Here is a 15767-nt window from a genome sequence, read left to right as displayed (position 1 = left end):
TGTCTGGTACCTCTCCTAACACTAAAATTGTCATAAAAGATGAAACCAGAGAATCGCTGAAGTACTCTATTTTAAGACCTTCTACTTCAAATTATCACACTATATTGCAACTGCTGGCTTGTTCTCTCCACTGCCGACTGTAAACAATGTGAAAGCAGGGGCTGTCTGCCTCATTCACTGGAACGCAGCACAGTATCCACTGCTCAAGAAGCACAAACTGATTTAATTAACAAATGCAAACCAGCACTCACAAATTTCCATAACCTTCTTCCCACCACAATTCACTACACAAGCCCAGGTTGCGATGAAGTTAGAAACTGTCTTTTTCTTAGCTTTATATTGACATGGCTGACCCCAAATGTTAATGTGGGCCAGACACTGGACTAAGTGTTCTATATATTAAGTGATTTCACTTAGTCCTCCAACGATACAATAACATAGGGAGGTACTATTATTGTTACAAGTGAGAAGATGAGGCAAAGAGATGTAAAGTAATTTGCTCAGGATCACCAGACTAGTGAGCGTAAGTAAGAGCCAGGGCTCCAACCCGGGTGTGTCTGACTCCAGGGCCTAAGCTCTTAAACACTACAGACATCGAAACTCAAAACGCCACTCTATGGGGCCTGGGCAGGGGGCACAAGTGTGTGAAATCAGTCAGAATCTTCTGACACGGACTTGTCATGTGTCTAAAGGAAAGAGGAAGAAGGAATATTTTCAAATATGCACTCCCTATTTTTCTTGAAATTTAAAAAGGTACAAGAAATATTTGACCTTTCTCTTAACTCTACCTTCAGAAGGCAGTAACACCTCAGCCACTGCAATAAATGTTAGCTGTCACTGCGCGTCGATATCAAGGGGACCACAGGGAGTGGTAAGGACAGTGGCCCACTGAAGAGAGGGGGGCAGCCCAAAGGGTGGCCGCCACTCAGCTCTGGCCACAGTCATCACATAGGAAAGCTGGTCCAGATCTTCTGATTTTTCAAGAGAAACCTGAACACCAAATTCCTTATTTGAAAATTTTCAAATTAAAATGTTGGAAACTAATTTTTTTAAAAGATTTTATTTATTTATTTGACAGAGAGCACAAGTAGGCAGAGAGGCAGGGAGAGGGAGAAGCAGACTCCCCGCTGAGCAGGTAGCCCAACGTGGGGCTCGATCCCAGGACCCTGGGATCATGACCTCAGCCGAAGGCAGCCACTTAACTGACTGAGCCACCCAGGCGCCCCTGTTGGCAACTAATTTTTAAAAACTCTTTAATCATCTTGCATTCCAAACACAGCCATGAGCCATTAGCATGTGGTCCTCACGACACTTCAGGGCAAACAGGATTCCAAAGGCCTAACTCCAAAGACTTTTCATGAGGTCACCTACATGGCCCAATGTCCTCCACCTGGACTCTCTTCTGTCAGCTACCCAAATCTAACCAAGACATTTACGTGTGGCCCTACAAACCCCATAAAACTGTCCCTGACACTCAAGCTCATCTTCACAGACTCCTCCAAATTCCCAATAAACACTCCCCTCCATCACTTCTTTAATTAGCTTATATTTTACATTCTACACTACAACCTGCCAAGAGCTCACAGCTAGCTCCTCAGGAGCTCACATTCTATTCTACACATCTTAACCTCCTCAGTTTGGAGTGTTCTTTATAGATACACAACTACTTTCATAATTAAAAAAAAAAATTCCTTTTTGGAAAAAAAAAATCACTCATGGTGTCTGGCAGGATGACCCCAAGCTATGTCCTTATTAAATACTGAATCTTTGAAAATACCATAGAAATATAATTATTGCACACAGAAACTCTCTGGATTATTTTTCTAGCTCATTTTACCAATAAAATCTAAAAGTTTCATCTTATTATTATTAAAGGCAGTCTACCCAAACTGCAAAACCCCCCAGGAAAACAATCAGTACTGCAGTGAGAGGTGTAAAGGCCCTGAGTCAGGGCTCAGCACAGTTAGTAAGTGATGGCTGAATAGAAGTTTAACAACCAAGTCATTTCTGCAAAGAGGAAAAAAATGAAACATTAAATAATTAAAGTTCCAGTTACTCAAAATATGTTAATTCAAGCTACTCACAAAGTGTTCTATAAAAGCACATATCTTCTCTTAAAGAAGTTTACTAGAATTCCTGAATATTCAAAGAAAAATCACTATCCTTTTTTTTTTTTAAGATTTTATTTATTTATTTGAAGAGAGCGAGAGTAGGAACACAAGCAGGGAGAGTGGGAGAGGGTAAAGCCAGCTTCCTGCTGAGCAGGGAGCCCAATGTGGGGCTCGATCCCAGGACCCTGGGTTCATGACCTGAGCCAAAGGCAGACACTTAACGACTGAGCCACCCAGGCGCCCCCTTCCTCGTATTTTTTGAGTAATCTTTATACCCCTACCTACACCCAATGGGGGGGGCTCAAACTCATGATCCCAAGATCAAGAGTTGACCCCAAGATCAAGAGTCACATGCTCTACTGACTGAGCCAACCAGGTGCCCCTCCAGGCAGTTCTTTAAAAGGACTTTACTGTTTTATGAACGAAGAGAACAACTAAGTGTATACAAAGAAAGTCTACTTCAGGGATCATTTCTTTTTTATGTTTATAATAGTCTTGTCTTCTCTGTTTGTTTCTACTTGCTTTAGATTTAAGTTTTTATTTTTCATTTATTTTTTATTATTTATTTATTGAGAGAGAGAGAGAGAGAATGGTAGAGAGAGCACAAGAGGGAAGAAGGTCAGAGGGAGAAGCAGACCCCCCACTGAGCAGGGAGCCCGATGCGGGACTCGATCCCGGGACTCCAGGATCATGACCTGAGCCGAAGGCAGTCGCTTAACCAACTGAGCCACCCAGGCGCCCTAGATTTAAGTTTTTAATGTTTTTGTAATAATTTTCTTTACATGGAGTAGAAATTCACTCTATCTCCTTTTGGAAAAGCTCACAAAATATACAGATGTAAGATAATGTTTTATGATAATCAAGTTATTAACTTCTCATCTCGAAAAAGAGTTAAGAACACTACATCAAAAACTAATGATGTACTTGGGCGCATGGGTGGCTCAGTCGGTTAAGCGTCTGCCTTTGGCTCAGGTCATGATCCCAGGGCTCTGGGATCGAGTCCCGTATCAGACTCCCTGCTCAGCGGGGAGTCTGCTTCTCCCTCTGCCTGCCGCTTCCCCTGCTTGTGCTCTCTCTTTGTGTCAAATAAATAAAATCCTAAAAAAAAAAAAAAAATTAATGATGTACTATATGTTGGCTAAACATAATAATAAAAAAATAAAATAAATAAAAATAACCAAATACTTATTAAAAGAATCAATGTTGGAAAAAAGAAGAGTTTATTTTTTTTTATTTTTTATTTTTTAAAGATTTTATTTATTTATTTGAGAGAGCGAGAATGAGAGAGAGAGAGCACATGAGAGGGGGGAGGGTCAGAGGGAGAAGCAGACTCCCCGCCGAGCAGGGAACCCGATGCGGGACTCGATCCCGGGACTCCAGGATCATGATCTGAGCCGAAGGCAGTCGCTTAACCAACTGAGCCACCCAGGCGCCCAAGAAGAAGAGTTTAAAAGTGTCCTAAACTAAGAATTTTCTTTTTTAAAGATTTTATTCATGTATTTGACAGAGAGATAGAGACAGCATAAGTAGGTAGAGGGAGAGGTAGAAGCAGGCTCCCCGAAGAGCAGGGAGCCCGATGCAGGACTCGATCCCAGGGCCCTGGGATCATGACCTGAGCCGAAGGCAGACGCTTAACTGACTGAGCCACCCAGACACCCCCTAAACTAAGAATTTTTTAAAGTATATTTGGATAAAGCCCACAAAAGGCATGATCTTCCCTGCCTGGGATGCATAACCAGATTTGCACACAGTCCACTTCTAGTTAACTGTGCTAAGAAAACAGCAGCAGCACACACGATATAAATAATAAAATGTCAAAAACAAAAAAAAAACCCACTCATATTTGCTTTGCAAATATTCTGGTGCTCACATCTGAATATGGCTGAATCATTCTAGTAATTCTTTTCTATTTTATAAATAAGAAGGTTGCACTGTGATGATCTTCCTCAGTCAAGTTTCCCATAGCCAGCTCTGGGTTCGCATTTTAGGGGACTAGTGCGAGGAGACAGAAAAGGTTAAGGCACAGTCTGTGAGAAGGAAAAATCTCCGTTTTCTTCCTTCTTGAAAAGGGGAAAACCCAGTTCTTCCTTATTGTGTTTCTTTCCTGAGATTCTCCTTCACTACTCACAAAAGCACATTTCACTTTTGATACTTCTGGTCACAGAATGTGTGGGGTTCCCCTACAACAAGCAAGTCTCTGCAACACCAGCTGGGTGTCCTACAATTAACTCGATTCTGGCACTATCTCTGAGCGGCATCTCTCTACCCGAAGATAGCTCAGATCCCGCAGGTTAAGAGCTCAGACCCACAAGTCCGCCACCACCCTTTCTGATGCCAGTCACAAGCCTCCATTATCACCAATGCTTCCAACCAACTGGCTACAGATCAGAGGTTCCAACAGCCCCCTCCGTGGGTTCAATTAATTTGCCAGAGTAGCTCACAGAACTTAGAGAAACACTTCATATGTTTACCAGTTTATTAAAGAATATGGTAAAGGATACAGATGAAGAGCCAGATGAAGAGATGCGTAGGGCAAGAAGCTTCTGGCCCCACGGAGGTGGGATGTGTTACCCTCCTGGTGTGAAATGTGTTCACCAACCTGGAAATTCTCCGAACCCTGTACTACTGGGATTTTTATGGAAACTTCATTACCTACGAATGATGGACCATTAACTCCATTTTCAGCCCTTCTCCCTTCTCAAGGCAATGGGGGGCAGGGCTGAAAATTCCAAGCTTCTAATCACGGCTTGGTCTTTCTAGTGACTGGCCAGGAGCCATCCAGGAACCCACCCAGAGTTACCTCATTAGAACAAAAGACATTCCTATCACCCAGAAAATTACAAGAGTTTCAGGAACCCTGGTTCAGGAGTAGAGGACAAAGACCAATATTAGAACAAGAGATGTTCTTATCACAGGATATCACAAGAGTATTGGGAGCTCTGTGCCAGGAACCAGGGCCAGAGACCAATACATGCCTTCTATTATTTCACAGTCTCTCAGGAAGAGCTGAAAAGCCACAATTCCACTCAGAATTCTACCTACTCCCCATTCCACAGCTGGGGACAAAAGCATATGGCTAAAGTGAACAGCCTCCTACCAGTACTAGGAAGGTACTTTGGCTTAAAAGGTCAACTCTGAGTAGTCTAAACAATGAGAGTTTAGAAACTGGCAAGCCCAGTCTGACCCAGACAACTGCTAAGCTGCTTCTCAGGGGCTTGAAGGCCAGTCGGACAAGCAGCTGCCACATCACAGCACCGTCCTGACACACAAAGCCCGCTGCCAACACTGATGCTATGCCCGCAAGCACGCACGCCCCTCCATTCCCAGCAGCTCCCCATTCTAAAAGGATCCCTGGCACTTCAGGTTACGGAACCTCAATAAAACTAGTAAGTGCTGAAAAACCACAGGCATTCAAGTGGCCTGGGTTCAAATATATTTCTAGGAAAAACTAGCAAACCTCTATTCTATTAAACAAAAATACCCCACAATCTTTCATATGCAATGCACTGCTGTCTTATCTTTTATAAGCTAACTACCTGACTCTTTCGTTCCATATCCTTTGTACCTTTTGATTTTTGTACTGTGTGCATATATACTACCTATTCAAAGGAGCCTTTCTGACTAAATTACCCTAGGAAAGTGTAAAGAAACTTCAGGGTCTTTTCTTTGGGTCCTTTCAGATTTATCTCTTAAAAAGATGACAGAACAGGAGCACATGGGTGGCTCAGTCGTTAAGCGGCTGCCTTCGGCTCAGGTCATGATCGCAGGGTCCTGTGATCGAGCCCCACATCGGGCTCCCTGCTCAGCGGGAGACCTGCTTCTCCCTCTCCCACTCCTCCGGCTTGTGTTCCCTCTCTCCCTGTCTGTCAAAATAAATAAATAAAATCTTAAAAAAAAAGATGACAGAACAGTATTTTCATCTCCACTTGTACATTTCTCAAGCACAACTTTTTCTAATCAACCGTCACCATCACGTCTACTCCTCACATACAAGGGAAAGAAGGTGGTTTCATGGGATGTTACTGGTTTGTTTGCTGGGTTGCTGTAAGTGACAGAGGCAGGACAGAGTAAAGGAGAACCAGGAAAATTGGAAAAGTAACAAAGCCCCACAGGAAATGGTGCCCTCCCACCTCTGCAACATCTCCTACCACTCTCCTCCACTTGGCCTTTGGCCGCTCTGGCCAGCTTCCTGCTTTTCCCCCTTGCCAAATTCATTCCCACTTGGGGCCTCTGTAATTGCTCTTCCCTCCGTCTTGCTGTTCAGAGACTACCCGATCCCAATTTGCCAACACCCCTACCACCACTTAGTCCCATCATACATTCATTTCCTGCCCAGCACCACCACCACTGCCTAAAATCATCAAGTTCACTAATAGTTTTGCTCATTTACTGTCTCCCTGCATCTGTTATCAGAAGCTTCACAAGAGCAAGAGCTTCCATTCTGCCTTGTTTCACCACTGCATTCCAAGAACAGTGTCTGGCCTAGAAGCAGGCACTCAAGTTTGTACAACAAATGAGTAAACGAACGAACGACTCTAAGAATGAACATTTTTCGGAGCGTCTGGGTGGCTCAATCAGCTAAGAATCTGACTCTTGATTTTGGCTCAGGTCATGATCTCAGGGTCGTGGGATTGAGCCCCGAGTAGGGCTCCTCATGCAGCATGGATCCTGCTTGAGATTCTCTCTCTCCCTCTGCCTCTGCCCCTCTCCCTGTTTGTGTTCACACACTCTCTCTCCCGAAATAAATAAAATCTTTAAAAGAAAAAAAAAAAACCACGAACATTTTTCCCTAAAGGCTTGTTAGTAAGCTAGGCAGCAAGGGTTTCAAGAAGGCTGGGAAAAAGACTGTGGGCATTCTTGAGTGCTTCCATGTCACTTTAGGATAGAAATTCTCAAACTGGATTCAAGAAAGTCTTCTTGGGTATAGAGAGGATGTTACTCAGCAAGTTGACTTTGAGTGCATATGTTTTATTACTAAATTTTAAAGTTTGGGGACTTTATTTCTAAATTCAATTCCTTATTCTTCTTTTATCCACATATTATCTTCTTTGCCTATGATGGTTCTTTTGTTCTGCTTCATACATTAACCACCACAAATCAAATGCTTCAAGACGCGGCACTCAGAAACTTTACATCATGTCTCTTTCACTTTGACCTAGATAAAGTACAAAATGATGATGACAGAAAAATTTTATGACCATCCCTATCAACCTTCATTTGCAAACTGATTACTCTACTACTAACTAAACTTTGGAATCCAGATTTGATATACATTGTTGGCTATGAACCACTATCGACAAGTCATTAAAACAGTATCTACTACTTGACTGCAGTTTGTTGACGTATTTATTTACTTACTAATAAAAGGCTCCAGGCTATCAGCAAAATGAAAATCCTTTTTCCTCAGGTACTGCATCACTAGGGTTGAGGATCAGTTCGTTATATCAACTACCCAACACGAATCCTGCAAGATGGCACAGACTCACAAGTTCAACATCTGAAAGAAATCCTAAGTGCCCTATCATGGGAAGATCCATTGAGATTCAGAAAAGATTTACAACCAATTACACATAAACTCCCATTGGGCTGATACTCAACATTATCAGACACCCTGTCACTAAGACACTGGAAATAAGAGCCAGAAGACTTCCCTGAAACATTTTTATCAACACATTATTGGTAGACACTAGCATTCAGTATATTTTGGGTATTTTCAATTCCTCTACTAGACTGTAAGCTTCTTAAAAGCAGGGACAATGTGTTCATTCATTCATTCACACAGTCAACAAATAGCATTGAGCATATACTATGTTCTAAGCACCAAGGATACAGGAATGCATAAAACAGACAAAAATTTCTATCCTCATAAACTAGCTGCATTCTAGTGAGAGGAAACAGAAACATGTGAGTACATAACATGGTCTTGGTGGTGATATGTGCTGCCCAGAAAGAAGCCCAGGAGACACAGTGACAATGGATTGGTGTTACTTTCTATAGCACGATCATTAAAGAGCTGTCTGATGAAGTGAAAACTAAGCCTTAAAAGACCTAAAGTAAGGGAGCAAGGCATGCAGTTAATATGGGGGAGAAACAGCACAGAGGCCAGTGAGGCTGGAATAGAGGGATGAGTAAGAGGGAGAGTAGTAAGAGATGAGGTCAGAGCCATGGCAGGGACCCAAACATGCAGAGCCTAGGGGGTCATGATTAAGATGTTAGATTCACTAAGACAGAATACCACTGGAGCAGAGAAGTGACATGATCTGACATCTATGTTGGAAGAATCACTCCAGCAGCTGTGTGGTAGACAAGACTAGAGGAGATAGGGCACCTGGGTGGCTCAGTTGGTTAAGCGACTGCCTTCGGCTCAGGTCATGATCCTGGAGTCCCGGGATCAAGTCCCACATCGGGCTCCCTGCTCGTCGGGGAGTCTGCTTCTCCCTCTGACCCTCTTCCCTCTCGTGCTCTCTGTCTCTCATTCTCTCTCTCTCTCAAATAAATAAATAAAATCTTAAAAAAAAAAAAAAAAGACTAGAGGAGAGAGGGCAGAAGCAGTTAGGAAGACCAGCTAGGAAGATTCAGCAGTAGTCCAGGCAAGAGGTAATAATGGGTTAGGCTAGAAGAACACAGGAGAGGTTGAAGTGAGAAGGTTAGGCAGGATCTGCTGTAAGATTAGATGAGAAGGGAGAAGTCAAGGATGGCTCCAGGGTTTCTAACCTGAGCAAGCGGTAGCATAGAGATTTCCTTTACTGAAGGAGGCACAACTGTAGGAGAAGGAGGTTTCTGTTGCTGTTTGGTTTTTGGTGGATGGAATCAAGAATTCAGTTTGGGTATTTTAAGTTTGACATGCCTACCAGATATCCAAATGGAAACATTAAGTAGATTGCAGTATATTCAAGTCTTGATTTCAGGAGAGAAATTCGGGCTAAAAATAGAGAGTTGAAAGTAATCAGTATAAATATGGTATTTAAAGAGGGGACCAAATGAGATCATGTGTGTGAGCCTGTGTTGGGGTGAGGGAGTAGTTCAAAGATTGTGTCCTTGTGCACTGCAATAAAAGAACTCAGGAAAATGAGGATTAATACAATACTAAGAAGGAACAACCAGAAAGAAAGGGAAGAACTAGAAAGATGTCCTAGAAGCAAGGTAAAGAAAGGAATGAAAGGAATGATGAGGTAACAAGGATTCAGGACTGGCCACTGGATTTGTTAACTTGTTATCTTGAAGACTGGCTCCAGCAGAATCACAGAAGAGGGCCCGAATGGAATGAGTTCAAGAGAAATTGGAAGAGGGAAAATGGAAACAGCAAGTACAGAAATGTTTTCCTGTGAAGGGGAAGAGAGAAACGGCATAGTAGCTGGAGGGAACATGGGGCAAGGGAGCATTTCTTTTAAGATGGGAAATACTTTAGCCTGTTTGCCCTGGGAACAATAAAGTAGAGAAGGAAAGACAGGACACTCACAGGAGTGAGGCTGCGGGGCAGGCAGGAGGGCACGGACATAGATACACAGCAGGCAGAAAGCTTGACTTTATGAGGGACCACAGATTTGTTTACCTGTGTATTCCCAGGATCTTGTACAGAGACTAGTCCATAATAGGGTTCTCAAAAAATGAATAAACTAATGTATTCTTGAACAAGGGCTCTTCCTTTTTGTACTAGGCTATGAGGAAAAATAGAGATTGCTTCACACAAAGTAGATATGCAACACCATTATTTACTGAGACGTGAGAATCACTCAAGAGCCAAAAAAAAAAAAGGTTAGGGCAAAGAATGGAAAAGGAGGAGACTGCAGGGGCGCCTGGGTGGCTCAGTCGTTAAGCGTCTGCCTTCGGCTCAGGTCATGATCCCAGGATCCTGGGATCGGGCCCCACGTCGGGCTCCTCACTCAGCGGGAAGCCTGCTTCTCCCTCTCCCACTCCCCCTGCTTGTGTTCCCTCTCTTGCTGTGTCTCTCTCTGTTAAATAAGTAAATAAAAAATCTTTAAAAAAGAAGGAGTCTGCAGTTTGATTTCAGACCAGAATTCACATCTCAGGATGTAGCCAGAAAAGGAGGTAATAGGAGAAATGTCTGACTAACCAGTATTATTAGGTAGGCACAAGGGAAAGCACACACCCCAAGAAGGAAAGACTGAGAGAACTGACCGGACCACTGCACCCACCATGATCTTAGAGCAATGTGATACCGGACAGTGACCAAGCATGTCACGAAAAGACTCTCCAACCAGCCTGGGATCTACTGGAAGCTCGTCGACATGGTTATCGCCTCCGGGATTGCCACCTGTGCTTTTACTCCCCTCTCTAGAGCCCAGGGGAAGGTGCGGTCTGCAGGGACGTCCTTCCACCTGCTCCTCTGGGACATTTTTACCAACAAACACTCAGGCCACCAGAGTTGTTGCCCACTGAGGATCTTCAATGTCAATCATCTCCCCACCCAACTCCGTGAGCTCAAGGAGCTGAGAAAATGAGAAGCAGCAGTCCCTTGCGAAGAGATGGAAAAGCTCAGCAAACCAACCTAAGACCCTTAAGGACAGTTTTGTCCTTTCTTTTTAAAAGCAGTTTTAATACACAGGGAAATGTGAGACAATCCTATCAGTACTCATTTTTTACCTTGAGTAAAAACAGACCCTTGGCACAGCTTTAATTCCTAAGCACAAGCACTGCAACATCATCTGGTATACAACCTATGTCAACTGGTCTTTCTAAAAGAGTATTTCACACTGCTAGACATTTCAACCATCTAAAACGCCTGTTACACTCCCCCACTCCACTCTGGGGAGGGTAGGAGAGCACAAGCAAGCCCACCTCTAGTATACTTCACTTCCTGTCCCATCACAGAGGCTCCAAAAAAGAGAAAAGAGGGAAAAATCTCAAATGGAAGTGCTTTCGGAGAGCCAAAGTTGAATAATAGGACAAAGATGAGTGTCATATTACCCAATCCAGAACAGTAAAATCTTACTCAAGAAACCAGTTTCAGTCTTCTGTATTATGATAAATGTTAATTGGAAGATACAGATTAAAAATATAAGTGTATTTATTTGCTAATCCTTGTTTGTAGGTCCCAAGATCTTGTCTTGAGTATAGGTCTATTGTTTTTTTGTTTTTGTTTTTAATTTTATTTATTTATTTCAGAGAGAGAGAGAGAGAGAATGAGAGAGACAGAAAGCACGAGAGGGAAGAGGGTCAGAGGGAGAAGGAGACTCCCCGACGAGCAGGGAGCCCGATGTGGGACTCGATCCCGGGACTCCAGGATCATGACCTGAGCCGAAGGCAGTCGCTTAACCAACTGAGCCACCCAGGCGCCCCCGAGTATAGGTCTATTGTTGAACGCTGAGTTGTCTTTCATATACCACACCCACCATGCATGACCTATGTTTTCCAGTTCAGGGTTTTTTTGTTTGTTTTTAAGAAATTATTCATTTGAAAGAGAGAAAGCACATGCGTGCACATGTGCAAGCAGAGGGAGGGGAACGGAGAGAGGGAGGGGGAGAAAACTTCCAGCAGACTCCCTGCCAAATGTGGAGCCCAATGCAGGGTTCAATCCCACAAACCCTGGATCATGACCTGAGCCTGCCTAAACCAAGAGCCGAACACTTAACCGACTGAGCCACCCAGGCATCCCTCCAGTTCAGGTTTCTATAAAGAAAAACAAAAACCTGAAAACACTTTACCTATGTGCAGAGTCTTTCTAAACTTTTAAGACTCCCTCTTCATCTTTTGCTTATCCATATAATTGAGCAGTAATTTCTTTTAATGACTTGAAATTACTGAGTCATTCCAAAGGATTGAGAATACTTCTCACAAAACCATTCTTTCTGAACTCAAATTTCATGGGCTTACATCATATTTAATTACACTGCATAATTACAATAACAAGTCAGATGAACATAAACAAATACAGGAATAAAGACAACTTTGATTCTTTGTAAGCACGCAATTGGTCGAGAGGCCTCATGGTTGGGGGGGTATATGAAACCCAGTAGCTCCCAGAGTAACAGCATTCAGTGTACCAAGTTGGTTTAAGTGGAGGTTGGGTAAGAGACTATCTACTGTTAACAGTAGGTTCAAAGTACTATAATAAATACGCTAGTTATCATGAATGCCCCAAACTTAAAGGTTTTAATTTATCAAGATGTCAATAACAATTAGTAAAACTTTGAAGTGGGGGGATTTTCCTTTTTTTTTTTTTAAGATTATTTATTTATTTATTTATTTGACAGAGAGAGACACAGCAAGAGAGCAAACCCAAGCAGGGGAGAGTGGGAGAGGGAGAAGCAGGCTCCCCGCCGAGCAGGGAGCCCCATGCGGGGCTCGATCCCAGGACCCTGGGATCACGACCGAGCCGAAGGCAGACGCCTAACGACTGAGCCACCCAGGCGCCCCCCTCATTTTCCTATTGATTCTTGTTTACTAACAGGAAAAGCAGCGGTTCATGTTGAAGTAAAGGAAACACATTCTCTTCATGCTGTTGGGCTTGCTCTTCTGTCTCTCCCTCTAGACTTTAAGCTCCCTACATATGTCTCCTTTCTAATAGTATCTCAATAAACTGGCTCCATAACCTTGCTGAGTATGTTCATACATCCTAACCTGGATCAGTGTTTCAGCTATCACTGCTGGCATATAAATAAAATCTTCTGGGGCTGAAAAAACAGAATGTTACAAGGTTTGATTCCGTCTATTATCTGCTAATATTTTCCATCTCTTTCTCTTTACATTATATGTATATTTCCTGACACTGGTAAATTAAATTAACTAGGGTCCCCTTATACTTACATTACTATTGTATTCATGCTAATAATATTCTGTAAACTATTCTATCTTGATTAAAGCCATTGGTTCCCATTAAAAAATAAAATTGGGTTGAATGTCCTGCTGAGTTTGAATTTCACATTCCCACAATGTGTGGCAGCTAATACTTCCAGTCTCTGGCACTTCTATTGAGAACATAAAAGTTCTCCCGGAACTAACAAATTACTTCCCTTCTAACACAATTATGTAATCTGAGAGTTGAACGGCACCCTAGAGGTTATTTTGTGGTCCAAAATCCCTCCCCAATTAAGGGATCCCATTGAAAAGTACTCAACTTTTTTGGGCAGGGAGGGATGTTTACCTTTAAATCCCACATTATAGAGTGCTACACCCATAGTAGGCTCTTAACACATATTTGTTTAATTGAACTGAACAAGTCTAAAATGGGTGCATTTCATTAATTTTCTTGTTCTTTCTGGGCTTTAGCTATAACATCCACTGAATCTGTAACTAAAAATTTGCATGAATCTTCTGCTCATTCATTAGTCAATGTTCAAAAAGAAATTCAGCAAAGAAACTCAAACTCCACAGTCAAATGTTTTAACATTAAGGCTGTTAATGTCAGTGCATAATAAAACTAACAGAAAATGGAAAATCAAGTCTTAGTTTGCTTATGATCTATGAAGACTTTCCAATTTATCCAAAATACTCACATGTTCTCAACTTCTAGTATGATTTTTTTAACGAATAAAGTCTTGCATCATTCATACAACTAAATTATACACCCTTCTACTTATAATTGGGGTGCTCACAGACTTAACCACAGTACTGTAGTAAGACATGTTATTATGCTAATTAATTTTCCCTCCAGTTAAAACAAGACTGTGATCCCATCTGATTTCCCATAATATGATATGATAATGAAGAGAACAAAGCCTCTGGAGCAGTAACCACCACCGACAATTTTACTTTACTCAAGTATGTATTCCAAAACTACATAATTCACACCATGCCCCGCTTATTACATCTGTTTTGGGGACTTTTACAATATATGATAGGACACAAAGTATACATTTCCAAATTCCCTTTCCTTCTGTTTTGCTGAAAGGGAACACACACACACACACACACACACACACACACACACACACACACACGGAGTCCCTCAATAGCACAATTACTGCTTTGCTAATTTTTTTCAGGCAATAATTTAAAGTCCCACTTCCTCCCAAATATCTCTGGACAGCAACTCTTGGCAACCCATCTGTCTCTTTCATCACAGCTTCTTTTCATAACTAACGGGTCAAGTTCCTCTCCCCCCATTTCGACACGATGCACTGTACTTGCAGCCCTGCCACGACAGCCCACTGCTGAATGCCAGAATATAGCATATTGAATTTCACTGTCCTTCACTGTTTCCAGTTTAACTGCCATTTTACCACCATGCACAGGAGAGAAACGCTTTCCCACAGGCATCTTATGAATTTCCAAAGCAGCTATTCTTTGTGGATTTACAAAAACGTTTGCCTTCTCTAAATTCCCTTTATCACCACAGAAAAGGCTTTGGGAAGCTGAGATTTTTTTTTTAAGTACCCCATGCAAGAAGAAACTGATTCTAATTCTATTTTGCTAGCAAATTTAATCCTAAACGCCTTACTATAGGGCCATGTCAGGGCAAAGATCTTAAACATTGCTTTTGGCCTTCCCAATTAAAATGAAATATTTTCAGGTCATAAAGATTATCTTATCAAATGTCCTTTCTTCTCAGCTACACCAGAAGGCTACCCAGCGCATTGTAAAATAAACTGGCTTTGGCGTTTGTACAACGCCCTAAATCTTCCTAACCACCCCCCCTTAAGCTCACAGACACACATAATCCCTCGGCAACCCCCAAACCTGCCAGTGAAGTGGACTATTACTCCAGCACAAAGGGCCGGCCTGCGCCTCGTGCACCGCGGCCTCTGCACACATGTGCGGGTTGACAAGTGCGGAGCTGCCCTTCCTGGATCCAAAGCTGGAGGCCTGGCCCGAAAGCCACACACACTTCCCCACCCACCGCCTTCTCTCCGCGGCCACTGTCTCCTATGACAGGAGGCCGGCTCTGAAGCTCCCTCGGCCTGACTCCCATGCCGTGTGGCCACGCTCGGACCCACTTCCCCTCCGCCCCACCGTCCTTCTTCCTTCCTCCTCTTGTTTGGCTCAAGAAATTCCGTCGGAACTTCATTCGGGCCGAGAGGAGCGGCCCTGCCGGGGCCCCGGCACACCCTCCCCCAGCGGCCGCGCCCCCCGCGCCTCGGCCGGAGGCGGCAGCCGATTCCGGTGACCTCCGGCCCTGTCGGCCGGAGCCTCACCTCCTCCTCGCTCTCACTGCGGAAACACAGGCACGCGGCCCGCTTCTTGTAGCCGTCGCCGTCATAGGTGCGAGTCTGGTTCGACTTGAGCTTCATCATCCTCCGGGCCCGGGTGGGGGTGCAGTGCGGGTCGCGGGAGTGGAGGGTGGGGAGCCCGCTCCGGACGGCGGCGCGCGCGCGCGTCCCCGGCTCGGCCAAGGGAAGCAGGGAGGGGGAGCCGCTTCTCCGCTACACGGCTTGGCCGCTGGCCCGCCACGGCTGCCTCATACCCCCCGGCCCAGGTCCCGCGCCGCCGCCGCCGTCACGGCTGCCGTCGCCGCCGCCGCCACGGCCGCCGCCCCCTCTGCCGCCGCCACCCCCGACGACGACCGCGCCGCCATCTTGGGCGCGCTGCGTCAGCGGCGTAAAGCCGCGAGGGCCTGCGGGACGGCCGCGCGCTTACAGCGCAGGCCGCATCCGGGAATCGCACCCTCCCAGTCCGCGCGGCGTAAACGAGCGTCTGGAATGAAAGGGCCGTGCGAATGGAGGCGGCCGCAACGCCAGGAGCGTAGGGGTGGGGAAG

The 15767-nt window shown here is 44.2% G+C and overlaps 1 protein-coding gene across 1 annotated transcript in view; it reads right to left on the bottom strand.

Annotated features, from left to right (window-relative positions):
• NUDT3 (nudix hydrolase 3) overlaps window positions 1-15542 on the bottom strand; it is a 119578-nt gene extending 104036 nt beyond the window's left edge. The window contains exon 1 of the mRNA XM_028120469.2: window positions 15206-15542. Within this exon, the coding sequence (XP_027976270.1) occupies window positions 15206-15304 (99 nt within the window). The 5' untranslated portion in view covers window positions 15305-15542. The remainder of the gene's footprint in view (window positions 1-15205) is intronic.
• Window positions 15543-15767: the final 225 nt, after the last annotated feature.

Source organism: Eumetopias jubatus, unplaced genomic scaffold (genome assembly GCF_037043125.1).
Source record: "Eumetopias jubatus isolate StellerSeaLion01/CBP00866 unplaced genomic scaffold, mEumJub1_p1.0 scaffold_6, whole genome shotgun sequence".
Classification (NCBI taxonomy): Eukaryota; Metazoa; Chordata; class Mammalia; order Carnivora; family Otariidae; genus Eumetopias; species Eumetopias jubatus.
The sequence above is the reverse complement of the archived record's forward strand: the minus strand, read 5'-3'. Positions and strand labels throughout refer to the sequence as shown.